The sequence below is a fragment of the Vulpes lagopus genome, chromosome 19, assembly GCF_018345385.1.
Source record: "Vulpes lagopus strain Blue_001 chromosome 19, ASM1834538v1, whole genome shotgun sequence".
Lineage (NCBI taxonomy): Eukaryota > Metazoa > Chordata > Mammalia > Carnivora > Canidae > Vulpes > Vulpes lagopus.
Window position 1 is genome coordinate 4,373,103 of NC_054842.1, and position 27,489 is coordinate 4,400,591.

Consider the following 27,489-nt stretch of genomic DNA (forward strand, 5'->3'; position numbering starts at 1 on the left):
TCTCAGATAAATAAATAAAATCTTAAGAAAAAAAAAAGTCCAATGATCACAAATTATTTGGTCAAGAAACCATATATATATTTTTTAGTAGAATACTATGGTAAAAGTGATAAATTGCTTCCCAAGTTGCTTAACTTAGTCCATGTGATAATTATAACCAGGAATATGGACAAAAGAGATCAAGTGCTAAAGAATAATGCGTTTATCAAATACTCCAGGTGTCTGCTTTGAGTTAAGTAGAACTTGTAGTTGAAGGTGCTTTCTGAACAGAAATTTTTTTTCAAGATTTTTTTCTTTTTCCTTTTTAAGAATCTATTTATTTGAGAGAGAGAAGAAGGAGCAGAGGAAGGAGCAGAGGAAAAGCAGACTCCTTACTGAGCAGGGAGCCCAACTTGTGGCTGGATCTGGGGACTCCAGGATCATGACCTGAGCCGAAGGCCAATGCTTAACCAACTGAGCCACAGAAATTTTATTGGCCAGGTTTGTATCTGAGATTATTCAGAGTGAAAAGATTTCCATAGTAGGAACTCTTTGCCCCCGCTATATATTAGTAATATGCCATCTGTGTCTACTTTGGGCTTTTTGCAGAGAGAAGTGGCTGTGACTTACTGCACTGGAGTGGTCTCACCTAAGACCACACTGCAAGAAGTGATGGTAGAATGGAATTTGGGGCGGGTGGCCTTGAGAGAAGGAGTACATATGGGAGGAAGGAATTCTTACATGAATCTTCACAAATCTGGAGTAAATCTTATTCCTTTCCTTTACTGTGTATCTTTGAAAAGCTGATTCTATAATCTGAAAAAAAAAAAGAATTTTTAAGGATGGGGTAGTTGGGTGATAGACATTAAGGAGGGCACGTGATACAATGAGCACTGGATGTTACATACAACTGATGAATGATGAATCACTAAACTCCACCTCTGAAATTAATACTACACTATACATGAATTAACTTGAATTTAAATTTAAAAGTTTTGGGATCCCTGGGTGGCGCAGCGGTTTGGCGCCTGCCTTTGGCCCAGGGCGCGATCCTGGAGACCCGGGATCGAATCCCATGTCAGGCTCCCGGTGCATGGAGCCTGCTTCTCCCTCTCCCTGTGTCTCTGCCTCTCTCTCTCTCTCTCTCTGTATGACTATCATAAATAAATAATAAAATAAAAAAAGAATGCTTTTAAAAAAAATAAATTTAAAAGTTTTAAAAAGAAATTTTATGGCCTGATCTCCCTGAAATCAGACCTTACCATTAAAACTTATATGCAAGTTGTTTATTTGGGGATGTGATCCTAGGCAACTTGAGTAAAAACAGGGATGGAGGAAAAGCCGATGCCTATGCTCATGTGTATATGTTAGGGTTTGGAACTAGGGCAGATGGGGCCATCCTGTACAAGGCCCCATCCCCTCCCAGCCCTGGCAATATACTTGAGATTTCTCTAGCTTTTCCTTCAGAAGGAATATGTGCCTTGTGTAGGTTATGGCTTGGAATTAGGCAGATGTGGGTACCCCCAATAGCTCACTCCCCAATCAGGCCTCTCCCTGTAGCTGCCCTGTTTCAGATGCTTGCCCACCCTGCCCCCCATGCAGAGACCATCTGCACTCTGTCTACCAGCCTTGTGCTCTCAGGGCCCTTCAGGCCTGTGGGGCTCAGACCAGTCCTTAAAACCCACGTAGCCTCTGGGGAAGAGGGTGTCCATGCCCAGAAAAATCTTTCTAGGCATCAGGTTTAAGTGATAATAGTTTGTTCCCATTTAGACTGGCTGCCTGAGGCATTCCCAAGCTTTCTCAACCATCAAGGCTCCCAGATATCTGTTACTAGAGGGTACTTGAGCATCCCCCTTGCCCAGCAGTGGGGGATATACACATGTGTGTAGGTTAAGACTTGGAATTAGATAGATATCAGGTACTCCCAACAGCCCCCTCCATGAAACGGCCTCAAGATACATGGTCCTGTTCTAGGACCTTGGCCACCCTAACCTGGGCAGCTTGAACAGGCACAGTATGTAGCCCATCAGTCTGGTAAGGGCACCAGGACCTCCAGACTGTGTGCCTGGTGTCAGTTGAGAATCACCCCAGAGCAAAGAAAGCCCATTCCACAAAAATCCTTCTAAGGCAACATTCTTCAATTGGTGACAGTGCCCATTTGGACTGGCTGCCTGATGAAGTCCCATGCTCTCCAGTGATCAAGGCTCCCAGGTGCTTCTCGTGGCAGACTATCTCTGCAGCCAGTCAGAACCCGCCTTGGCAAGACAGTCCAGATTCTCCAGCTTTATCATAAGGTGGGATAAGTATGTACATTGGTGTGTATATTAGACCTTGGAAATAAGCAGATGCCTTGTACCCCAACAGTTCATCCTTTGATCAGCCTATCTGGACTTTTGCCCAATTGCAGGTCCCCGGCTACTCTGACTTGCAATGCTCCTGAATGAGCACTATGGATTTTGATACTGTAGGATGGATAGCCAAGACCCCACAGGCCTAAAGAGATCGTTTGGTCCTTAAACACCTGCACAGCATTGAGCAGAGAGACCCTCCCCCCACAAGGTTCCTTATTAGGCAGTAGGTTTAAAACTGGGGACCTACAGTCCCCAGGTGGACTAGTTGCCAGATGTGTCCCTGGCTCATCTGCCCTTCTTCTTGGTGGTGGGGGGATATACTTCATAAGGAACAGCCTCCTAGAAGGGCTATTCAGGGTGTTACAATATACATCTTGAGCTCCAAAAGCCTGAAAGGCACCTAGTACCATCAACCTTGAGGGACCAGGGCCTCAAATGAGCTGATAGGGTACATATTGTGCATGTGTCAGCCAAGTCAATGAGGGTTACCAGTGACCCAACAGAACAAGTGTCTAAAGAGACCAGGTCACGAGAGCAGGCTGTTGAACAGACAAAACACTTATCTCCTTCCAAGCCCCTAAGCAATACAAATACACATGTAGATTCCTTCCACAAATAAAGCAGGAGGAGTCTGGACTACCTTGACAAGATGGGACTCTCTAACAGAGGTGGGGCTGAGCCCACTTGTCTGGACTGTCCTCTCAAAGGGAAACCACAAATGCTTGACAGCAAGGGGTCAGGAAGGACCATCCTTGAGCAGACTGTTGGAGGGGCACCCGGGTGGTTCAGTGGTTGAGCATCTGACTCAAGTCCAGTTCAGGTCATGCTCCGTGGGGAGTCTCCTTGACATTCTCTCTCTCCTTTTGCTTGTCTTGCACATACTGTCTTGCTAAAATTAAGTAAATTAAAAAAAGGGGGGGGGGTGCTTGTACTTGGCAGTACAAGCATCCACCCCCTTCCAAGGCCTCACCTACACAAACTCACATACCTATTCCTTCGGAAGGTGAAGCTGGAGCAGCAGGGACCGCCTTGTGCAGTGGGGGTGTCTCAGGCAGCTGGGGCTCCTCCAACGGGGAACACCTGGTCACCAGGGGGCCTGGGACCCCATCGGGTCAGTGCAGACAGGGACTGAATGGGGGCGGTTCCAAGCTGCCATCTTAGAAAGACGGGCTTCCTCATCTGCTGCCCAGAGCCCCAGCAGGTGGTTTGGGACCCAGGGAGCTGCTCAGGCTCCCAGGGTCTGGCTGCACCCAAGAAGCAGATGCGGTGCTTAGAGCACATGCAGGAGACAGGCAAGCACCCTGTGGCCAGAGTCTGGGAAGAGGCCTAGTGGAACAGGACAGGCGGGTTGAGGCTGCTGCTGGTGTTTTCTGACAGCCGCTCATCCAAGCCCTGACCTACACAAATGTGTGTATTACCCCTAGCTGGACTGCCTTACCAGGCACTTGGCAGGCTGTTGGGCTACCTTCAACAGGAGACACCTTGGAGGCTGGAGGGAGCTGGAGATTCTATCAGGCAGCTTGTCCACTTGGTATGCGGACTGGCACTGCCATTTAAAACTGCAGCCTCAGAAAGATTTTTTTGTGGGAGTTCTCCCAGCCCCCTGAAGGTTATTCAGGTGGTTTGGGGTAGAGTGGATACTGTACTGGCCTGAACCCTGCCAGCTGCACCCTGCTGGCTTGGCGATGTGCCCACTGGACATGGATGTGCTGCTCGTGTCAGTGGGTCTATGGATCTGAGGCAGGGCAGCTGTAGGAGAGGCTGTGTCCTGTTAGTGGGCTATCCTAAGTATGTGGTATCCTCATAATTCCAAGGCACAACCCACACTGAAGTGCATATTCTCCCTGAAGGCAGATGTGTAAGAAAGAATCTGGACTGTCCTGAAGGGCAGGTGCCCTTTGGAAAGGTCAGGCTCCCCTCCAAAAAGAGAAACTGAGGAGGTCTGATTGCTGGAGAAGCCCAGAACCCGTCAGGTAGTCAGTCTTATTGGTGACTTTCTATCTCCATTTTTTTTTTTTTTTAAGATTTTATTTATTTACTCACAAGAAACACAAAGAGAGAGGCAGAGACACAGACAGAAGCAGGCTCCATGCAGGGAGCCCAATGAAGGACTCGATCCTGGGACTCCAGGATCATGCCCTGGGCCAAAGGCAGATGCTCACCCAAATGCCCACTGTCTCCATTTTCAATGTAGCTCAGAAACGGTTTCCTGGTATGGTTTCCCTTCCCCCCTGAGGCCGTTCAGGTGCCCTTGGTGGGCTGTCAAAGTGCACACGCGCCATCTGGGCAGGTGAATGTGTCAGGGACCTGGTACAAGGCGAAGCCTGCGAGTCTGTTCACAGGGCTGGGCAGGTGGGGTGCATGCCATCTGCCTGTTTCCAACCGCTAATCTACATGAACCTGCGTATACTCCCTGGAGGCAGAGGTGGGGGGAATCTGGAAGCTTGCAATGGCTGATTTGTACTTGCTGACTAGACTCCTCTGGCAGGCATTCAACTGCTGAGCCACCCAGGCATCCCTCACCCTCTGAATCTATATCACTTGCAATCTTAATCAAACACAATCATATTTTGTGACTGTTTCTCCTTTGATGCACATTCTTTTACACCATATGTTAATCACCAGTATAAGCAGTCATATTCCTAATATTATCATTGTCAGCATGAAAAAGGAGGCTCTTCAACATGGGACCATGTGCAATCACCAACTCACCAGAAGTCAGTGCAATCCCTTGACAATTACTTTTCCAAGTAGAGCTTCCAGGATACAGGCTTACATAGCACTATCAAGCATGCATTCCTTTGCCAAAACATCAGAATCCATGGTTTATCATTATTTTAGGGAATGCGTGTTTTTTTTCTTTCAATTCCTGCAAAATTATTTTGACTTTATTAGTTCAAAATGCTCTTTTCTTGTGTTCAGTGTTCAGTTTTCCAATGTATAATTTACATTTACTACATTAACTTTCAAAAGTCCAATGTGAAATACATCTTTGGTTCCTTTATTTTCTTTAACCTCGAATGGTGTTTTTTCCTCCTACTGTCACACCCATTGTCTATTTTAGTTTTATATGCTTCATTGTCTGAGTTCCTTGGTTTTCCTTTGACTGCAATAGATTAGTGTGAGGCTGGTGGAGGGTGTACTTTCCTGGACCAGTTTTCCAACTTAGGTATAACTGGTTGAGGAAGTATCAAGGCCATGGTCAGAGATTATACCAGAGGTGTAGGCACAGGTGTAACAGTAATAAAGGTATTTTGGTTCCCTTCCACCAACATATCCTTAGGAACATGTTTTCCTTCTGTCATGAGAGGCTTGTAGGCTCCACTCTCTTTTTTGATATTGGGGAACCACCTAAGTGTGGAAACTCAATGTCGTGTTTCCTCAGTTGGTTTCAATAATCCAATTCTATAGCTGACTAAGGAATCATAGCCACTAGGATGTGTGGTATTTACTCTACTTCAGCTGTGTTGTCACCATAGATAGGTGATCAGGATTGTCCCGAGAATATTAGGATGCCTGGGTAGTTCAGTGGTTGAGTGTCTGCCTTCGGCTCAGTTAATGATCCTAGGGTCCTGGGATCAAGTCCTGTATCAGGCTCCCTGCATGGAGCCTGCTTCTCCCTCTGCCTATGTCTCTGCCTCTCTCTCGGTATTTCTCATGAATAAATAATTAAAATCTTAAAAACAAAAAATCAGAGTACTGGTTTCAGTAATAGCTCTAGCTTGGGAGTGGTCTTGACATAGCCCTTCTATGTTTCAACAGTGACACCTTGTGGGGCAGAGATAGAAGACACTGGGTCTCAGAACTAGAGCAGTTTTCTTTCATTACTTCGTTTCCAACTTGCTTTTATTTTTTATCCCTTGGACTTTATGGAGGTATAAGTGACAAAGTTGCGATCTCTTTAAATTGTGCAATGTGATATTTTGATATACATTGTGAAAGTATTCCCACCTTCCTTCACCTTTGTGTGTGAGAACCTTAATTTCTCTTTAGCAGATTTCAATGCTTTCATTAGATCCTCTATTGTTCATCTTATGACTGAAAGTTTATGCCATTTACCAACCCTCCCTTATTTCCTGTCCCCAGCCTCTGGCAACGACTATCCTACCATGTTTCTGTGAGTTTGATTTTAATTTTTCCCCCTCTGAGTCCACATGTAAATGGTACAACACTGTATTCATCTTCCTCTGTCTGGCTTATTTCACTTAGCACAATGCCCTCCATGTTCATTCCTGTTGTTGCAGATGACAGGGTTAGCTTCCTTTTATGTCTGGACTTAGATACACATAAAATTGTGTATTTTCTGTCAGCAGACACTTGGGTTGTTTCCAAAACATGGCTATTGTGACTAGGGCTACAATGAACACTGGGGTACAGATACCTCTTTGAGATAATTACTTTGTTACCTTGGATATGTACCCAAAAGTAGGATTGTTAGATCATATGGTAGTTTTATTTTTAATTTCTTGACAAAACTTCATTTTCTTTTTCAGAATGGCTGTACCAGTTTACATTCCCACCAAATGTGCAAGGGTTCCCTTTTCTCCACATCCTTGCTAGTGCTTCATATTTCTTGTCTTTTTGATAAGACACGTGTTCTAACGGGTGTGAGGTGATAGCTCATTGCAGTTTTTTTTTTTCATTGCAGTTTTTTTTTAAGATTTTATTTATTTATGCATGAGAGACACAGAGAGACAGAGGCAGAGACACAGGCAGAGGGAGAAGCAGGCTCCATGCAGGGAGCCCGATGTGGGACTCGATCCTGGGTCTCCAGGATCAGGTCCCGGGCTGAAGGCGGCGCTAAACTGCTGAGCTACCAGGGCTGCCCTGACATATGGTTTATAAATATTTTCTCCCATTCCATGGGTTGTTTTTCTGTTTTGTTGATGGTTCGTTCTTTCTTTCCTTTTTGCTGTGCTTTTTAATTTGATGTAGTCCCACTTCTTTATTTTTCTTCTTGTTGTTTTTGCTCTTGATGTCAAGCCCAAAAACTCATTGCCAAGACTAATGTCAAGGAGATTATCTCTTATGTTTTCTTCTAAGAGTTCTTCTTAAATTCAAGTTTTTAAGCCATTTTGAATTGATGTTTGGGTATAGTGTAAGATTGGAGTCCAGTTTCATTCTTTTGCAGTTGGATATACAATTGTTGCAATACAATTTACTGAAGGGACTTTCCCTATCATTTCCCTATTGTATATTCTTGGCTCCTTTGCCAAAAACTAATTGACCAAATATGCATGGATTTATTTCTGGGCTCTCTATCCTATTCCATCAATCTATGTATCTGTTTTTATGCCAATACCACACTGGTTTGATTATTATAACTCTGTAATATAGCTTGAAATCAGAAAGAGTATGCCTCCAGTTTTGTCCTTTCTCCAGATTTTTGGGGCTATTTGGGGTCTTTTGTAATTTCATAAGAATTTTAGAGTTGTTTTTCTATTTCTGTAAAAAATGCCATTAGAATTTTAATAGGGATTGCATTAAATCTATAGACGGCTCTGCATAGTATGGACATTTTAACAATATAACTCTTCCAATCCATGAACACAGGCTAGCTTTGCATTTTTGTGTCTTCTTCAGTTTCTTTCACCAGTGTTTAATAGTTTTGAGCGTATAGATCTTTCATTTTCTTGGTTAAATTTATGCCAAAGTATTTTACTATTTTTGATACTATTATAAATGAGATTGTTTTCTTAATTTTGCTCCAAAAGTTTATTGTCAGTGTGTAGGAATGAGGTTGAATTTTTTATATTTTGTATTTTTAAACTTTATTAAATTGTCCATCTTTCATTCTTAAAGCAAGGTTGATCCTTTGGATCATTGGATCCTTTGGATTCTCTTCCTGAGCCTACCATGGAAGGACACAAACATACAGTGCATACAATGTATCATGTATACTTGCTAAATATATATATGTTGGAACCTATAATTTATATGTTTGTATATTATATATGCTTAGAATAACAAATATTCCCAGGTAGTCTCCTCTCCAAGTATTAGCCAGACCCAACCCTGCTTATCTTTTGAAATCAGGTACATTCCAGGCAGTTTGGGCACAGACACAACTGTTTAAAGTGAATGTTAAAAATAGATACATACAAAAAAACAAGTGACAAAATGGTGATATAAAATATATGACAAAAGAATATTTTTTTCATAAACAAAGAGCACTTATAAGTCAGTAAGGCAAGAAATGAACAATCCAATAGGAAAAGGGTGAAAGGATAAAATAAGCAGCTACGGAAACAATACAAACAACTAACACTTAAAAATAGTTGTTAGGGATGCCTGGGTAATTCAGTTGGTTAAGTGTCTGACTCTTGATTTTGGCTCAAGTCATGATCTCATGGGCCATGGGATTGAGCCCCACATCAGACTCCACACTCAGCGAGGCATCTGCTAGAGATTCTCTCTCTCAAATAAATAAATCTTTTTTTTTTTTAAATAAATAAGTCTTAACAAAAGAGTTCTTATTTTATTTATATTCAAGTTATTGAACATGAAGATTAAAAACATAGTGAATGCTACTCTTCATCTAACAGGTTAATAAATATTAAAAATAAAATATTAAAAATAAATATTAAAATCAAAAATCAAAAATCAAAAATATAATTTTTTAAAGTAAAAGATATTAAAAAGCAATAAGTAAAAAATAAAAAATTAACTAAAAATTAAAATTAGTATGAGGGTGAGGTGTGAAGAAACTCTCACAAACTGCTAATGGAAACAGAGAAAAATTTTGGAAGGTAATTTAGTAATATAATACATATTTAAAATGTACATAATTTATAATCAATAATTTCATTGTTAGGGATCCTTGGGTGGCTCAGTGGTTGAGCGTCTGCCTTTGGCTTAGGGCATGATCCCGGAATCCGGGATCAAGTCCCACATCAGGCTGCCTGCATGGAGCATGCTTCTCCCTCTGGCTGTGTCTCTGCACCTCTCTCTCTCTCATGAATAAATAAAATCTAAAAAAAAAAAAATTCCATTGTTAAAAATTTATCAGTGTTTTACAATCATTTTTTGTTTATATATAATTCAAGATGAATTCATTTGTAAGTAATAGAAATCCAACTCAAACAGGTTCAAATAACAATAGGGTGGTGGACCTCCCTCCCACAGACAGGGTGGGCTTTAGCTCTGGTTTGATTCAACATCTCAGTGATACCATTAGTTTCTTTATAGCTTTCCATCCTTGACTCTCTGCATGTCAGTTTCATCCAAAGCCTAATACCCCATCAAGGTTGCAAGATAGTAAAAACTCCCAAGGCATAGCTGACATGTGCATTCTTTATGCCAAAGAACAACTTTAAAAACCCTTCCTATAGGGAGTTCTCTGTTGTATGAGTCTTTAATTCACTAATATGGAATCTAGAAATTCTGTTTTACAGCTTGCTGCATGGTCAGTGCCCTTTCTGGGCATTCAGATGGAACTTGGGGACACGAAGGTACAAGAACCATGCAGAAGCCTTATGGCAAGGTACTATCTCCAGAGGCTACAGTTGTAGAGGTTCAGACAGAAGACCCCTGGGCCCAGCACCCTTTGCCTGTGGAGTATTTGTGCTCAGTGGGCCAGCAGTGATATTTTCCCTAGAGCAATTATGCAATAGGATATATTCTGCTGTATGGCCCTGAAGCCTGATTTTCTGGCCTTTTCAGAAATTCTGTGAACTCCCTGATATCCGTCAATACATTTATTTTCTGTTTACACTATTCACAGTTCATTTCTATTGTGCAAAAGCAAGAACTCTGACATACAGAGAAATGTTTCTGCATCAGATCTAAAGTAAGGAAGGTCATATTCACAAATTCTCCTAAAAGAACAAAAAGATGTTTCTTTCTCTGAGACCTCTGGCAAACCTTTTTTATCTCTCAAAAGCCAGAGTTGGGTCTTTTTTTTTCCCCCCTGAATTACTGGGGCTTGAGGATGGGATTACACTAATGATCTAAGGCTCAAGCCACATCTTTATTCCTTAAAGCTTAAAATAAAGGACAGAGAGAGAAGTGAGGACAAACAGGTGAAGATTAGAATACTTAAAGAGGATGAATAAATGAAGGTATATGGGAGGTAGGAGGACCTTGACATTTACCAGATAAAGCAACTTATCTTAAACCCTTTAGTTGTACTTCGTACCCTGCCCTTGCACATGTATTCCTCTTTGGTGCTCTCATTTCCATGGGAACACTTGTCATGTTGCTGCTGGTCACCACCTGGAACTCCTAGACACAGTCACTAAGACAGGATGTAGCTCCTTCTTCCTGGGGTCAGCAGAGGTGTGAATGAGGGGCCAGTTCTTTGCTCCTTCATTCTCCATTTAGTAAGAATTGGGGCAACAATACAACAAACATGACAATGCCTTTCTCCTAAGTTTTTGAATTTATTTTATTTGAAAAAATATTTTCATTTTTTTATTCACAAGAGACACAGAGAGAGGCAGAGACACAGGCAGAAGGAGAAGCAGGCTCCATGCAGGGAGCCCGATGTGGGACTCAATCCCAGAATCATGCCCTGAGCCAAAGGCAGATGCTCAACCACTGAGCCACCCAGGCACCCCACTTTCTCCTTAGTTTAATGGAAAAGTCCTGATGAAATTCAACCCTCATTGTTATACTCCACGTCCTGATTTTTCTCCCCTTTTCTTAGCCACCAGTCTCTTTATTTTTTTCATTTATTTTATTTTTTCCACCAGTCTCTTTAAACAATGCTTCTTTCTCATGCCTCAAAGTCTTCATTCATTCTTTGGAACAACCCACTCCTTCGAATGGACTGGACTATACTCCTAGCAGTATATTCCTCAAAATTTGGAGCCTGTTCTGAACAGTATATTTCTCAAGAGTGAATCTCTCTTGTTACTGCTGATGTTTTGGGCTGGATAAGTTTTTGTTGTGGGGCACTGCATTGTGAATTGTAAGTAGCATCACTGGCTTCTACCGACTAGATGCCAGTAGCATCCCTCCCCCATCATTCTCCGCCCCCTCAAATTGTGAAAACCAAAAATATCCCCAGATATTGCAACATGTCCTCTGGGAGACAGAATTACCTCTCACTGAGAACCACTAGACCAATATCCTGGGGAGACTGTGATGGGTTAAAGCACTGAAGTCCACTCATAGTCCAAGTTTGAGTAGGGAACTTTGACTACCCAGGCCACAAAAAGTAGATAGATGAGTCACTTTGTTCTCTTACAGGTGCTGCATGTTACTGTTGAATCATTAACAGTAAGACAAATACTAATTTTGACAGACTACAGCCTAACAACACAGTAAAATATATTTTTTTGTCTGCCCTATAATTTGTAAGGCAACATCTCTCATAATGAGGTATTACACATTATTAGTTTTAATCCACCTACGTTGCTTCCAAATGCATCTTCTTTGGATCATCCCTGAGCAATATTCCTTTTAAATCCTTTAGCTATTCATAGCTACCCATGATTTGTCAGCTTTAAATGACATTTGATGATATCATTTAAATATCTTTTGATTCTCATCACCTATTTATCAAATTACTTATTCTACTTTTCCTTTCTGATGTTTTCAATGTACCATGAAATATATCCAAAAAGTAAGATAGATTAATGGATAGATGGATAGAGGGAAGATTAGGTAGATGTGTGATAAAGATAGATACATGTGGTAATAAAATGTTAATATTAGAATCTAGGTGGTGGATATGGAGATGTTCCCTTTAAAATTCTATACTGTGTTTGAAATTTTATTTTTTTCACTTTTTAAAGATTTAGTTATTTGAGAGAAAAAGTGTGTGCAGGCAGGGGGAGGGGCAGAGGGAAAGAGAGAGAGAGAAGGGAGAGAAGCAGACTCTCTGCTGAGCCCCACACAGGGCTAGATCCCACGACCCTGAAATCATGACCTGAGCCAAACCAAGACTGGGCACTCAACCTGCGGAGCCACCCAAGCACCCCTGAAATTTTAAATTCACTTATTGGGGGTAAAAGAACACAGGAGCCAGACTGAAGGTGCTTCCATTGGTCAAATCTTAGATGAAATAGAGTATCAAAATACATCATGATAGGAAAAGATTATGATCTACTGAAAAAATAAAAATCCATGAGTCCATGATGATATAAACAAATATATAACTGAATGAATAAATAAATGGGAGAAAAAGGAAAATTCTTCCTTGTTAAATAATGCCAACTAATAAATATAGGAGGAATGATGGATAAGAAAGTTTCCATTTTGCAACCATCATAGAAATAAGAGGTCCAGGCAAGAATCATCAAAGCATGAAAAAAACAGTGGAAAAATTTGTAATGAGGAACAATATATTTGTACAGTTTCCCAGTATATTACAACAAATTAATTACAAAGACAAAATAGTAATTTTTTCAGGAAGAAAACTCATGGACATAACCTTAAAAATATCAGTGTTTATAGGCACCTGGATGGTTCAGTCAGTAGAGCATGTGACTTTTGATCTCAGAGTTGTAAATTCAAGTTGGGGGTAGAGATTACTTAAAAATAAAACCTTTAAACAATTAGTATTTATTAAGACTGCAAATTTTGTTAATCGCATACTAGACTATGTGCTATGATTTATATCTTTACTTGCTCAGTCTTTTTTCTTAGAGTATCACTGTCAATTCTTTCCTTCTTCCTGATAATATATTTTTTCTTGAAACCTCTATCATATCAGGTAGTGTATCTAATCTCATCTATTTTTCTTTTTTTCTCTTGGGGAGCTTCCTTCTGGAGCCCTTCATCCCTGGCTACTCGGTAGGTCTGTTGCACATCTGCTGTTTTAGGGCTTTCCTTAACTCCTAGACCTCTCCCTATGAATTATCTCCCAAACTATCCTCTGTGAGGATAGAATCAAGACCTCTGTACATATATACAATATATACAATAGATTAATAGGTTGGTTACAGAATTCTCTTGATTTAAATTTTGCTTGGCATACAGTGGAATTCAGAGATATTTGCTGAATAACTTAGTATGGTCATCCTAATGTTATCGATGCTTTGTACCACAAGGCTTACAGGGTTCGTTTTTTAGTACAAGATCATAAATATTAAGTAACCAAAGATAACTGAAATTACACATACTCTGTGTATATACATAATTTTCTTATGAAGAAACACAAGTATGTTTAATATGAAGAGACACTAATAACACTTAGTAACTGCTCCCTGAATCTGAAACAGAGCTAATGTATGTTTCAGGAAACAGACTAAAGACATATTCTTATATAGCTGTAAAAGCAAATTAACAACAAAAGTCAGGGTGAAAGGGTGGGCGTGCTCCTTTTTCAACTTGAAATACTTAAATAAATATTGGATTTTAGTGAAAATAGGAGTCTTGAAACATGCTCTCAGTGTTCAGATGCCCACCAGATAATTTTCAGCTCTCCAGAAATGTTTATTTCTATTCCATAAAGCATTTAAAAAATAATTTGGATACTTTATTCTTAGAAGTTATCTTACTGAAGTGAAATGACTGTCATCTAGGAGACACTCTGGTGGAAAGGAGCAGTAGTTATTTCAATGTGAATGGTATTAGAGAAGTGGCAACTGATGGAAATATGAGCAGTAGTATATAGGATGAGAGCAGGTTTACCTAGGGAGTCATTCTAGATAAAAGACTTAATGGTGTCCCTACTTATTTTTAAAAATCTTGGTGCCATAACAAAGAGATAGAAGAAAGGGAAATTAAGAAGTCGATTCCATTTACAATTGTACCAGAACCCATAGAATACCTAGGAAAAAACCTAACCAGGGCAGCCCAGGTGGCTCAGCAGTTTAGCGCCTGCCTTCGGCCCAGAGCCTGATCCTGGAGACCTGGGATGGAGTCCCACATCAGGCTCCCTGCATGGAGCCTGCTTCTCCCTCTCCTCTCTCTCTCTCTCTCTCTCTCTCTCTCTCTCTCTCTCTGTCTCTCATGAATAAATAAATAAAATTAAAGAAAAATTTAAAACCTAACCAAAGAGGCAAAGGATCTGTACTCTGAAAACTATAGAACACTCATGAAAGAAATTGAGGAAGACACAAATAAATGGAAAAATGTTCCATGGTCATGGATTGGGAGAAAAATATTGTTAAAATATCTATGCTCCCTAGAGCAATCTACATATTCAATGCAATCCCTATCAAAATACCATCAACTTTTTTCACAGAGCTGGAGCAGATAATCTTAAAATTTGTATGGAACCAAAAAGACCCCGAATAACCAAAGGAATGTTGAAAAAGAAAAGCAGGGATGCCTGGGGGGCTCACTGGTTAAGCGTCTGCCTTCAGCTCAGGACATGGTCCTGGAGTCCCGAGATCGAGTTTCATATTGAGCTCCCAGCATGGAGCCTGCTTCTCCCTCTGCCTGTGTCTCTGCCTCTCTCTGTCTCTGTCTCTCTCATGAATAAGTGAATAAAATCTTAAAAAAGAAAAGAAAAAAGCTGGTGGCATCACAATTCCGAACTTCAAGCTCTAATACAAAGCTGTAATCATCAAGACAGTATGGTACTGGCACAAAAGTAGACAACACAGACCAATGGAACAGAATAGAGAACCCAGATATGGACCTTCAACTCTATGGTCAATTCATCTTCGACAAAGCAGGAAAGAATATGTAATGAAAAAAGTCTCTTCAACAGATGGTGTTGGGAAAATTGGCAGCCACATGCAAAAGAATGTAACTGGACCATTCTCTTACACCACACACAAAAATTGACTCAAAATGGATGAAAGACCTATATGTATGACAGGAATCCATCAAAATCCTAGAGGAGAACATAGGCAGCAACTTTTGTGACCTCAGCTGCAGCAACTTTTTTGCTAGACATGTCTCCAAAGGCAAGAGAAACAAAGGCAAAAATGAACTATTGTGACCTCATCAATATAAAAAGTTTTTGCACAGCAAAGGAAACAGTCAACAAAGCCAAAAGACAACCAACAGAATGGGAGAAGATATTTGCAAATGTCTTATCAGATAAAGGGCTAATATCTAAAATCTATAAAGAGCTTATCAAACACAACACCCAAAGAACAAAAATCCAATCAAAAAATGGGCAGAAGATATGAACAGACATTTCTCCAAAGAAGATATACAAATAGATAGAAGATATACAAACAGACACATGAAAAGATGCTCAACATCACTCAGTATCAGGGAAATACAAATTGAAACCACAATGAAACACCACCTTAAATGTCAGAAAGGCTAAAATTAACAAGTCAGGAAACCACAGATGTTGGCAAGGATGCAGAGAAATGGGAACCCTCTTACACTGTTGGTAGGAAGGTAAGCTGGTGCAGCTACTCTGGAAAACAGTATAGAAGTTCCTCAAAAAGTGAAAATAGAGGTACCCTGACCCAGCAATTGCACTACTGGGTATTTACCCCAAAGATAGAAATGTAGTGATTCAAAGGGGCACCTGAACCCCAAAGTCTATAGCAGCAATGTCCACAGTAGCCAATTATGGAAAGAGCCCAGATGTCCACTGACAGATGGGCAAAGAAGATATAGTATATATACACAATGGAATATTATTTAGCAATCAAAAAATGAAATCTTGCCATTTGCAATGACATGGATGGAACTAGAGGTTATTATGTTAAGCAAAATAAATCAGAGAAAGAAAAGTATTAAATGATCTCACTCATATGTAGAATTTAAGAAACAAAACAGTGGATCATAGGGGGAGGGAGGGAAAAATAGAACAAGAAATCAGGGCAGTAGACAAACCATAAGAGAATCCTAATCATGGGAAACAAACTGAGGATCGATGGAGGGCTTGGGAATAGGGGGTTGGAGTAAGTCGGTGAGGGGCATTAAGGAAGGCAAGTGATGTAATGAGACTGGGTATTATATAAGACTCATGAATCACTGAACTCTATCTCTGAAACTAATAATACACTGTACGTTAATTAATTGAATTCATTTTTTTTTAAGATTTTATTTATTTATTCATGAGAGACACACACAGAGAGAGAGGGAGGCAGAGACACAGGCTGAGGGAGAAGCAGCCTCCCCGCAAGGAGCCTGATGGGGACAGGACTCGATCCTGGATCCTGGGATCACACCCTGGGCCAAAGGCAGATGCCTAACTGCTGAGCCACGCAGGCGTCCCAATTAATTGAATTTAAACTAAAAAATTTTGGTGCTATGTAGACAAAATTTACACTCCTGTATGTGGAAAAAATGACTTTTTTTTGCATACATTTTAAAATTTTTTTAGAAGTTAAATATGCAAATAGATTTAAGAGACAAATAGTTCTTTATTACATACTGCAAAAAACCCAGTGCCTCTGCCCAGCACCATTCCCTGCTTTCCGTTCCTTACACAGGATGTGTCTCTACAGGTGACACAGGGGTACCATTCTTGCTGTTCTTGATTTCATTGTCTCTTTGTTTCTACTCATCTCCTCCCCTGAGGCCGTCCCCTGTCCCCTGGCTACCCAACACTCTAGAGTGTGGAGTAAGGAAGTGGGGACACCGCATTAACCCTCTGCCCTTCACTCTCTTTCAGACCCTTCCTCTCAGCACCCAAAGGCCTTCTCTTTCTTACATTGTGGGAACTTTCCTTCCATCAAACCTATTTACTCTCTTATTCCTTTAAAAAGCTCTTTTTTGTGGCCTCCTTCTGGGCTTGGCTACTATAAGCCTCTTTTTCCTCAACAAATCTTGATGCCAGGGGCCCCTGGGTGGCCCATTGGTTAAGTGTCCCATTCTTGATTTCAGCTCAGGTCATCATCTCAGGTTCCTAGGTTTGAGCCCAGCAGGGAGTCTGCTTCTCTCCTTCTGCCCTTCCCCCTTCTCTGTCACTCTCTCAAATAAATGAATAAATCTTAAACAACATCAGCAATGCTTAACTCCTCTAGAAATCATAAGTGCTTAATTTCAGGCTATTGTCTCAATATGGACTTCAAAAACTCTGTTTTGAAACTTACCTGTTTTCAGTGGGGTTCTATCCTTCTAAAGAGGCGATTACTTCCATTGGTTCAATCAGTGGGGATAATGATGGGCTTACCGGAACTACAGATTATCAGGGAGGAAAATCTACTGATTTAATATCCTTCCTCCCCAAACATTACACTGAGACTACTATACTTTATGCATGCATTTTATGGAGTTTCACTACACAGATGGAAAATCAATGTTACCATTAAGTTTGGAAGCAAGTGAAACTCATTCTTGGAATGGATCACTGTTGCTCCTTAATATCCAGTCTCCCCCTCCTTCATGGGCATGGAGAAGACTACCTTTCCCAGTCCCACTGCAGTTTGATGGGACCATGTGAGAGGTTCTAGCCAGTTAGATCTGAGTGGAAGTGAGGGCTGAGGCATTGAATAGCTGCTGCATGATGCCATAGATTTCTTCTTCCCCGTTGAAAGTGGCATCTCATGTTGAGATAATTAGCTGTCTTATATAGGACTTTGTGTGCATAAGAGACAAATGTGTATTTTGTTAGGATACTAAGATTTTGAAATTGTTTATTATCAGAACACAAAGGTATCTTATCCTAATATACCGTCCTTCTTTGGCCACTGGCCTACTGCCTAATTAATGATTATTGCCTAATTAACAACACTGGTGTATGCCAAATTCTTCTCAAATATTTATTTATTTATTTATTCATGAGCGACACAGCAGCAGAGACACAGGCAGAGAGAGAAGCAGGCTCTCTGCAGGGAGCCCGATGAGGGACTCTATCCCAGGACCCCGGGATCACACAGACACTCAACTACTGAGCTACCCAGGCGTCCCTGGCTTATGCCAAATTAATGAGGGTATATTACTGAGAAAGGCGTTGTTACTTTGATAGTAGAAATCTGAATTTTTTTTAAAGCAGTGAAACTGATTTAAAAAATATTTACTGAGTGCCTACCACATGCCAAGTGCTGGGTACAACAGTATTAAAAAGAAAACACAATTTGCTTACATTCTAGTGGGGAAGTCAGACAAAAATTCAATCAACAACAACAAAAATATTTGCTAGTTCGGATAAATGTTTTGAAGGAAATAAACAATGGCTGAATTAGACATTAACAAAGGGGGAATCTAAATGGTATGATGGAGAGGAGACATTTCAACGTATGTATATGAAGAAAGTGAGGGGGGGAAGTATTGTCATATTTGGAAAGAAAGATCTTAGTGAATTTGAGAACTGAAATAAGACCAATGTGACTGGGCAGTAATAAATGAGGAACAAGTGACAAAATATGAAACTAAAAAGATAATGAAGAAACAGATCACACTATAGTAGGGTTTGGATTTTATTTTAAATTCCATCAGAGAAAAAAAAAATAAATTCCATCAGAGGATCACTTTAATCTTCCTTTTACCGATGCCATACAGTTAACCACATCTATGTTCATTCCCCATCTGCCTCAACAAATGATTTATCCCACATCTTTCTGACAGTTAATCCCTCTCTCCTACCCTCCCAGTTATGGTTACCCTTTCTTCTCCTCCTTTCATGTGCTTTGCGCCTTAGGCTCTTCTGATTCTTCATTCTCTCTCCAGTGCATCATTTTTGTCAACCAACCTATAAGATACTCCATCATATTCTGCCTTAAAAATATACCTACTCTGATCCTATTTTTCCTAATTGGTAGCTTCTGACCTATTTCTATCTCTCTGTGTTCCTTTATAGTCCCAGGGATTTAAAAATAATTTGTAGGCTGACTGCTGATTCCAAAACAGGACCTCTCTCTGAAGCTCTAATCTCATAAGCCCAATTGTGAATTTATTGACTCCATTTGAATGGCTAGGTACAAACACTCCCCATCACCTGCCCCCATCAGCGGATGATCAGTTTTCCTTGTATTAGTAAATGATTCTACTGACCACTCAGAAATTCAGGCACTGAAGCCAGGAGCCATCCGTGGTCACTCTATTCTCTTCACCTTCCTATACTGATTATCAGTAAATTCTTCAGTTTGTAACTCAAAAAACACATGAATTTAGCTCACTCCTGCTAATGTTAGCTTTCTTGACCTCTTGCCTGGATTTCTGGCATGATCTCATGACTTGCCTCCTTACTTCCACTTTGCCTTTCTTTAATACATTCTCTACTTAGTAGCCAAAGTGGCTATTTTAACTTAGAATTTTTTATTAATAAAAAAACACACAAAAATTTGGTGAAATAAACTTTTATAACAAAAGTAGCATATGCTCTGTAAGAAACTTACATAAAAAAGATAGGCAAAACCCATAAGTAGAGCTGATGGCTGTCAGGGGATGGGCAAAATGGGTGAAGTGAAGTGGGAGAGGTTTCCAGTTATGGAATGAATAAGTCATGGAGACAAAGGGTACAGCACAGGGAATATAGTCAATGGTATTGTAATAGCATTGTATGGTGACATATGGTAGCTACACTCGTGGTGAGCAGAGCATAATTTGCAGACTTGTAAATCACTATGTTGTACACCTGAAACTAATGTAACATGGTGGGTAAGCTACGCTTCAATAAAAAAATTAAAAAATGTAGCAAAATTCAACTATTACAAAAAAAGGTAAAAATAAGAAAATAAAAAAATATATTTCTACTTCCAAAGATTACAACTGCTAACACCTTACAGTATAATTCTAGATTTTTTTGTAGTACAGATACACATATTTTGTATTTGTAATCAAAGTGAAATACTGGGGCAGCCCCGGTGGCGCAGTGGTTTAGCGCCGCCTGCAGCCCGGGGTGTGATCCTGGAGACCGAGGATCGAGTCCCACATCAGGCTCCTTGCATGGAGCCTGCTTCTCCCTCTGCCTGTGTGTCTCTGCGCCTCTCTCTCTCTGGGTCTCTCATGAATAAATAAATAAAATCTTAAAAAACAAAAACAAAAACAAAAACAAAGTGAAATACTGTAACATATACTATTCTGTGACTCAAGTTAAACATTTTTGCTTGGAATATATCATAGATGATATTATGTACTTCATACTACATCCCATCAAGAGGTACAATATCAGGTTGATACACAGGGTGGCTTTTTTTAAAATGTAAATTCTAGGGGCCCCCTGGGTGGCTCAGTGGGTTAAGCATCTGCTTTGGGATCAGGTCATGACCTCAGGGTCCCTGGACCGAGCCCCGTGAGCGCCCTGTGACGGGCTCCCTGCTCAGCTGGGAGCCTGCTTCTTCCTTTCCCTTTCCCTCCCCCTCTCCCCCTGCTCCTGCTCTCTTTCGCTCATGAATTGTCTCTCTCAAATAAATAAAAATATCTTTGATAAAAAAATATAAATTCTATCATGCCAATATTGCTTAAATTCCATTTATCGCTTCCTTTGCATTTATTCTGTAATACAAATTCTTTAACTAGGCCTCTAAAGCTGCGATTGATGGATGCCTGCTTACCCCTCCGATTTTTATTTCATTCCATTCCCCATAGGGTCTTTACATTTTTGCCACGGTTTGCTCCAAGTCCCAGAACAAGGGCGGTGCCTGCGCCCTGGGGCCCTTGCACTTGCGCTCACTCGGCCTGGGAGGCCACTCTCCCCTGGCCTCGCCACTCTCCCCTTCTAATGCCAAGCACCTGTCACACCGCAGGTCGTACGTGAACCTTCCCAGAGACGCCTTCTCTAATCCTCTTGTTTAAATCAGGGTCTCCCATGGGACCCTACCATCGCACATCCCAAGCACCCCGCGTTGCGGACCGTGCCTTGTCCACCTTACCTCCTGCGCCCTGACCTGACCGTGAGCTGCACAGTGGCAGGACACTGGCTCAGCCGACTCACTGCGCGCTCAGTCTCTGCGCTTAGCGGTCCCTTCAGTGAACTGCCGTAGGTCACAATAACCCTGAGACTGCAAGGTGGCAGCACCTACTTCAGAGCTGTGCGAGCGGAGGAACAGCGACTTGTGCGCCAAAGCGCTCGGACGGGCCCAGCACCCGCGGAAGGAGCCGGCTCCTCGCCGCGCGGCCCACGCCGGGCGGGGCCCAGACGACGCTGCGGGGCCGGCTGCCTCACGTGACCGCGGCGACGCGCCGACTGCGCCTGCGTGGGGGCTCCCGGAAGTGGCCGGACCCAAAGCCCCGGCGGAGATCCCGTCCGTCGGCTAGTCGGTCCGCCCGCCCGCCCGCCTCTCGTCACCGCCCCGCGGTCTGTGCGGCCCGAACAGCGGCCGAGGTGCTCGCCATGGCGACGTTCATCTCGGTACAGTTGAAGAAGACTTCGGAGGTGGACCTGGCCAAGCCGCTGGTGAAGTTCATCCAGCAGACGTACCCGAGCGGCGGCGAGGAGCAGGCCCAGTACTGCCGCGCGGCGGAGGAGCTCAGCAAGCTGCGCCGGGCCGCGCTCGGACGCCCGCTGGACAAGCACGAGGGCGCGCTCGAGACGCTCCTGAGGTGGGTGGGCCTCGGGCCGGCGGCGGGAAGGTGGGCCGGGCCGGGCCGGGCCGGCTGCCCCGCGGCTTCCTGCGCCTGCCCGGGGCCTCCCTCACCCTCGCCCTCGCCCTCGCCCCCGCGGCGGGAGCGGGAGCCGGAGCCGGGCCGCCCCGCCCCGCCCCGCCCCGCCCCGCCCGGCCGGCCGGCGTAGGTGTGGTCCGCATTCCTTCCCGGTGAGCGGGAGCGGCCGGCGGGCCCTGCTCCCCTCTTCCCGCTCCGCGGCTCCCCAAGCCGCTCCCCTACCGGCCCTGCACGCCCCAGCGCCGCAGCCCCTGGTCGGCTGGGGCTCGGCCACCGTCCACCTGGGACGCACGGTCGGCCCCGACTGCACTCTCTTGCCACATCTTCCTCGAAGGAATTCTCACTTTTTGGGGTCTTCGGGACTCCACCCTGCCCCCACTTTTGCATCACCGCGAAAACTTTCTTGGCCAGGTTGAGCTTTCGTAATAATAGTCGTTGCTTGAAGGAGTGGGATTTGGGGCCCTGGAACGAACGTCTAGTACTTACTACATTTCCTTTAATTTGAGATGAGCGGTCTTAGATTCATCATGAGCGAATGACGGAAGATCACAAAGGTTAGGAGCTACAATTATTTGAAATTAGGCTTCAGTGACAGAGTGTTCAAGATCGGCTGTTTAAAATCAGTTTGCTCACAAGCAGGTGTGCACATGGAGTGGATTTGTTACCTGAACAAAAACAGACGCCTACGAACTGCTGTATTTTACGAGGGTTCCGTTTGTGGTACTTTTAGGATAGGACGACGACATTCTTAGAGTACTTTTTTTTTTTGTAAAAAACTTCCTTTTGCCTACTTGGTAGTGTGTCTCATTTCCTATGTGGAACATGTTCTGCTTGTTTCACAGGGAAACAGCTGTATTAGGATGCAAAGAGAAGCCCAACTAGTTTGTTCTCGTGTCTGAAAACTCTAGGAATATTGCTTCTTTAGCTTTAAACATCACTGGAGATCATCTTGCATCCCTGATGATTCCCTAAGTATAGGTGAGCTTTGTCCCTGTTTTGGAGACATGCTCCCTCGCAGCTCTACTGTAATTACAGTGGTCTAGAGTACTCAGGATCTTAAATAGGACAGTGCTTTTCTCATCTCTGGCAAAAGTCCATGGGAGGGGACGCCTGGGTGGCTCAGCGGTTGAGTATCTGCCTTCTGTTCAGGTCCTGATCGGGGGGTCCTGGGATGAGTCCCGCATCGGGCTCGCTGCATGGAGCCTGCTTCTCCCTTTGCCTATGTCTCTGCCTCTCTCTGTCTCTCATGAATGAATAAATGAAATCTTAAAAGTACGTGGGAGGTCTCTGATTGGATTGGCTTGTGCCCATTTATGATAATGGGAAATAGGGGAAATAGGCTAATTTAATTGCTCTTGCCTGAGTCACGTTGCTGGTTTAATTTTTCCATCCCACATGGATCAGAGCGGTATTAATGTGGATTGGGAAAGGGCTGGTTCCCCAAAAGGAGTATATTGACTAGACTGCTCAGAGAGATTGTGACCCTTTGGTGTCATTTTTAAAGATATGACTTGGTGGCAAAGATCATTAGTTTGGTACTTAGTTTGAACACTTTGTTAAGGTAACCTAGGAATTCTTAGCCGTTTTTAAGAACTAACATACTTTTAAGAAAATCTCCAAAGTGATTTTTATGTAGACAAAATAGTATTCAATGAGAATTTTCTACCAGTAGTATTAAAAAGCATGACGGCGCTATGACATTGTGATAACAGTCTTGTTAAGTAGATTAAATTTGGCCCTAACTCTTAAGGAGCTTGGAGTTTTCAGAGACAATTGGTGCACAATTTTAAGGCTGAAAGAAAAGAAGGGATGGCGGTTTCAATAGGATTTTGCTGTGAACCTTAAAATCTTCACTCATTTGTTCAATCCTTATTCTTTTCTCAGGCATAAATGTGAAAACTATTCCTAGGTACTAGGGCTGTTGTGGAGATAGTGTCTTTGAAACCATGTGTCATCAGTCACCTCTGTATTATCCTTTTCTAGCCCATTCATTTAACAACTGTGTATTTTTTTCATTTCTTGCCCTTCTAGTGTGTTAGGATAAGCTAATAGATAGGCTACATTCTGTTAAATTTTAACATGGAAGTGTGTATAAAATTTCCTTGAGCATGTATGCTATAAAAATGAAACAGTTGTGAGACGGTCAAGCAAGAAGAATATCTTTATTTTTTGAAATTTTGTTATTTTTATTTTTAAAAAATTTTATTAATTGAGAGAGAGAATGAAACCTTGAGAGAGCATGAGCAAGGGGAGAGGGGTAGAGAGAGAGAGGGAAGCAGACTCCTCGAGGAGCAGGGACCCTGATGCAGGACTTGATTCCAGGACCCTGGGATCATGACCTGAGCTGAAGGCAGATGCTTAACCCAGTGAGCTACCTAGGCACCCTCACATTTTATTTTATTTTTTAATATTTTATTTGTTTATTCATAGACACAGAGAGGCAGAGACATAGGCAGAGGGAGAAGCAGGCTCCATGTAGGGAGCCCGATGTGGGACTCGATCCCAGGACTCCAGGATCATGCCCTGGGCTGAAGGCAGACACTCAACCGCTGAGCCACCCAGGCGTCTTTAGAATTTATTTATTTTTTTTTAAAGTAGGCTCCACACCCAGCGTGGAGTTCAAACTCATGACCCTGAGATCAAGAGTTGCATATTTGCCAGCCAGGTGTCTCTGGAATCTCTAACTTTATTTTTATTTTTTTATTTTTTGAATCTCTAACTTTAATAATTATGTTTCGGCAATTGTGTAAACTGAATGTTAATTTACATTTTTTGAACTTGGTGAACTTATTTTATTTTTTAAAAAATTTATTTATTTATTAGAGCACATGTGCATGCAAGCTGGTAAAAGGGCAGAGGGATAGGGAGAGGGAGAAAATGTTAGCAGACTTCCTATTGAACCAGCTGAGCATGGAGCCCAGAGCAGTGCTCATCCCATGACTCTGAGATCATGACCTGAGCTGAAATCAAGAGTTGGATGCTTAATTGACTGAACCACCTAGGTGCTCCTAATTTAATGAGCTTTTAATAAAATTTTTGAATCAGAAGGTTGGAGCTAATTTCTGAAGAATAGAAGCTAGCTTGATAAGTCCTGGTACCCAGCACAATATAGAGGTCCTGTGATGGACTTGTCTTTTTATTGTTACTAACTCATAGAGATCTATTAAGATTTCCTAAAAAAAAAAAAAAAAAAAAAAAAAAAAGATTTCCTAAAATATCCATTTGTACTTGTAAGTATGATATTGAGAATGGACATTATCTTTTACAAAGTTTATTTAACTAAAAATTGATTAGAACCTTGGTAAACTTTAGGGTGATCAGAGGGAAACCATGCTGTTTTTTTTTTTTTTTTGGGAAGGAAACTTCAGGTATGAGTGCCTGTGTCTTTTGTGGCAGTTAGGTTTTTTTTTTTCAGAAAGCTTCCAGTCTTCTATGAAAAAGCCTGGTTGTCAGCTTTCTGAAATTTGATCCAGGGGAATGGAGGTTGGGGATTTTAGCAATCATATATGCAGTCTTATACCACCTAGTTTAGTGTGATACTTGTATTAGGGTTGGATTTAGCTGCAAGTACTAGATCTTAAATTATCAGTGAGTTAAATAACGATTGTATTCTTGTGTAGAAAGCTGGCGGTAATTCTGGTTGTCGGGATGGTATAGTGGTTCTGTGAAGTTCATCAGGCTTGAGTGTCTTCCAGCTATCTGTTCTGTAAACCGAGAGTCATTTTCAAGGGCCAGATAGTAGTCATACCCAAGTTTCAGATAGTAGGAAAGAAGAAGGGAGAAAGGAGGCAAAAGGCTCAGTTTCTGGAATATTTCCTGGAAACTGCCTCCAACACCCCACTCATATGTTATTGGCTGTTCATATATGTCCACATCTCCTAGGAGGATAGAAAAAGGAATTTTTATTAAGGGCAGTCATATACCCACCTGAAATCTGGGGTTCTTTACTGAGGGAGGAGAGAGAATGATGCAGGCAGTTAGCACTCCAACCATAGCCTCTCTGTCTGCTTCTCCCCACCTTAGCTGTGCTAGATATCCCTAACATTTTCCTCAGAGGAGTGGAGCTGGGAGACTAAAGGTGTCTTTCAAAGATTTTCAAGCATACCTTCTCTTCCCAGACTCATGCTAGATTCTTTCCTTGAGTATCTCATGTTTCTTAATTTCTGGCTACTCTGGCATGATTTGGTTTATATTTTGTTAGCTCCCTCCCCTCTAGGCAGTCAGATTTTCTGCTTTCTCTCTCTGCTTCATTCATCCACTTCTCACCTTTTAGAAAATTTCCTGAAACCTCTTGTATACTATTGTGCTGTTTCCCATTGTCTCTCCTCGTGCATTTACATTTTTTAAATATTTTATTCCTTTTTTAAATAGAATTTTGGGAGGAAACCGAGAAGGATGTTTATTCAGATCTCTGGTTAACTGGAAGACAGTTAACAGGCTCTCCGCAGTGGTTTTATCAACTTGCATTCCCATCAGCAGGAATATGTGAATTTTTTATTCCTCCACATTTTTGCTGATACTTGCTAGTTAATAATTTAAATTATTGCTTTTTGTGAAATGATGGATGAGAGATGGTATCTTGTATTCACTACATTGCCCAGATTTCTCTGAGGTAGAACATCTTATATTTACTGGTCACTTAGTTTCTTTTAATGTGAATGGTCTGTTCTTTTTCTTTGTGCATTTTCTGGGTTGCTTGTTTTTTTTTCCTTACTGATTTTTAGGAGCTTTTACATTTTCTGGTTATTTATCCTTTTTTTTTTTTTTTTTTTTTTAAGATTTTACTTATTCATGAGACCCAGAGAGAGAGAGAGAGAGAGAGAGAGAGAGAGAGGGGCAGAGACACAGGCAGAGGGAGAAGCAGGCTCCATGCAGGGAGCCTGATGTGGGACTCTATCCTTGGTCTCCAGGATCACGCCCTGAGCTGAAGGTGGCGCTAAACCACTGGACCACCAGGCTGCCCTCTGGTTGTTTATCCTTTTCCCATCATGTGTATTGTAAATATCCATATTTAAGTCTTGTTTCTTAATTGTTTTTATGATGTTTGTCATACAGAAATGCTTGCGAAATGTTTTATTTTTATAATCAGTAGATGTAATTTTTTCTTATTCCTAATGTGCATGTGTTACATGTGATTTTCCCCATTGGTCAAATTTGCTAAGGGTTTGGGCCCTACCTTTTTTTTTTTTTTTAAAACAAAACAAAACAAATCGAGGGGCATCTGGGTGGCTCAGTTGGTTAACTGTCTGACTTCGATTTAGGTCATGATCTCAGGGTCCTGGGATGGAGCCTAGAGTCCAGCTCCCTGCTCCATGGGGACCCTGCTTGTCCCTCTGCCCCTCCCCTGGCTTGTCTTTCCTCCCTCTCTCTCAAATAAATAAATACAAACCTTAACCTAGTGTATGTTTTTTTGGTTTGTTTTCTGCGTTTGTTTCTCATTTTTCTTTTTCCCCTTTCTTTTTGTATTGAATGATTATCTTTTCATCTTTTGTTTTTCTGATACCTTTTTTTTAAGGACTATATGCTTTTTCTCAGTCTTTTGGTTACATCCATGGGTTTTGATATTAGTATTTTCATTGACTTTTTTTAAAATTTTTATTTATTTATGATAGTCACACACACACACACACAGAGAGAGAGAGAGAGAGAGAGAGAGAGAGAGAGAGGCAGAGACATAGGCAGAGGGAGAAGCAGGCTCCATGCACCGGGAGCCCGACGTGGGATTCGATCCCGGGTCTCCAGGATCGCGCCCTGGGCCAAAGGCAGGCGCCAAACTTCTGTGCCATCCAGGGATCCCTTCATTGAC

General features: G+C 41.8%; 1 protein-coding gene and 1 long non-coding RNA gene across 3 annotated transcripts in view; one reads left to right on the forward strand and one right to left on the reverse strand.

The window, feature by feature from the left end:
• Positions 1 to 9,056: 9,056 nt before the first annotated feature.
• On the reverse strand, positions 9,057 to 21,182 carry LOC121478758. The gene is made up of 2 exons (XR_005984581.1): positions 20,954 to 21,182; positions 9,057 to 9,301 (listed from the first exon to the last, which is right to left on the reverse strand). It is a non-coding gene; the product is annotated as an uncharacterized LOC121478758 (long non-coding RNA).
• A 97-nt stretch (positions 21,183 to 21,279) lies between these two features.
• LOC121478756 (programmed cell death 6 interacting protein) overlaps positions 21,280 to 27,489 on the forward strand; it is an 84,462-nt gene continuing 78,252 nt past the window's right edge. For both annotated transcript variants that reach the window (XM_041734031.1, XM_041734032.1), the window contains exon 1: positions 21,280 to 21,623. In XM_041734031.1, the coding sequence (XP_041589965.1) occupies positions 21,415 to 21,623 (209 nt within the window). In that variant the 5' untranslated portion in view covers positions 21,280 to 21,414. The remainder of the gene's footprint in view (positions 21,624 to 27,489) is intronic.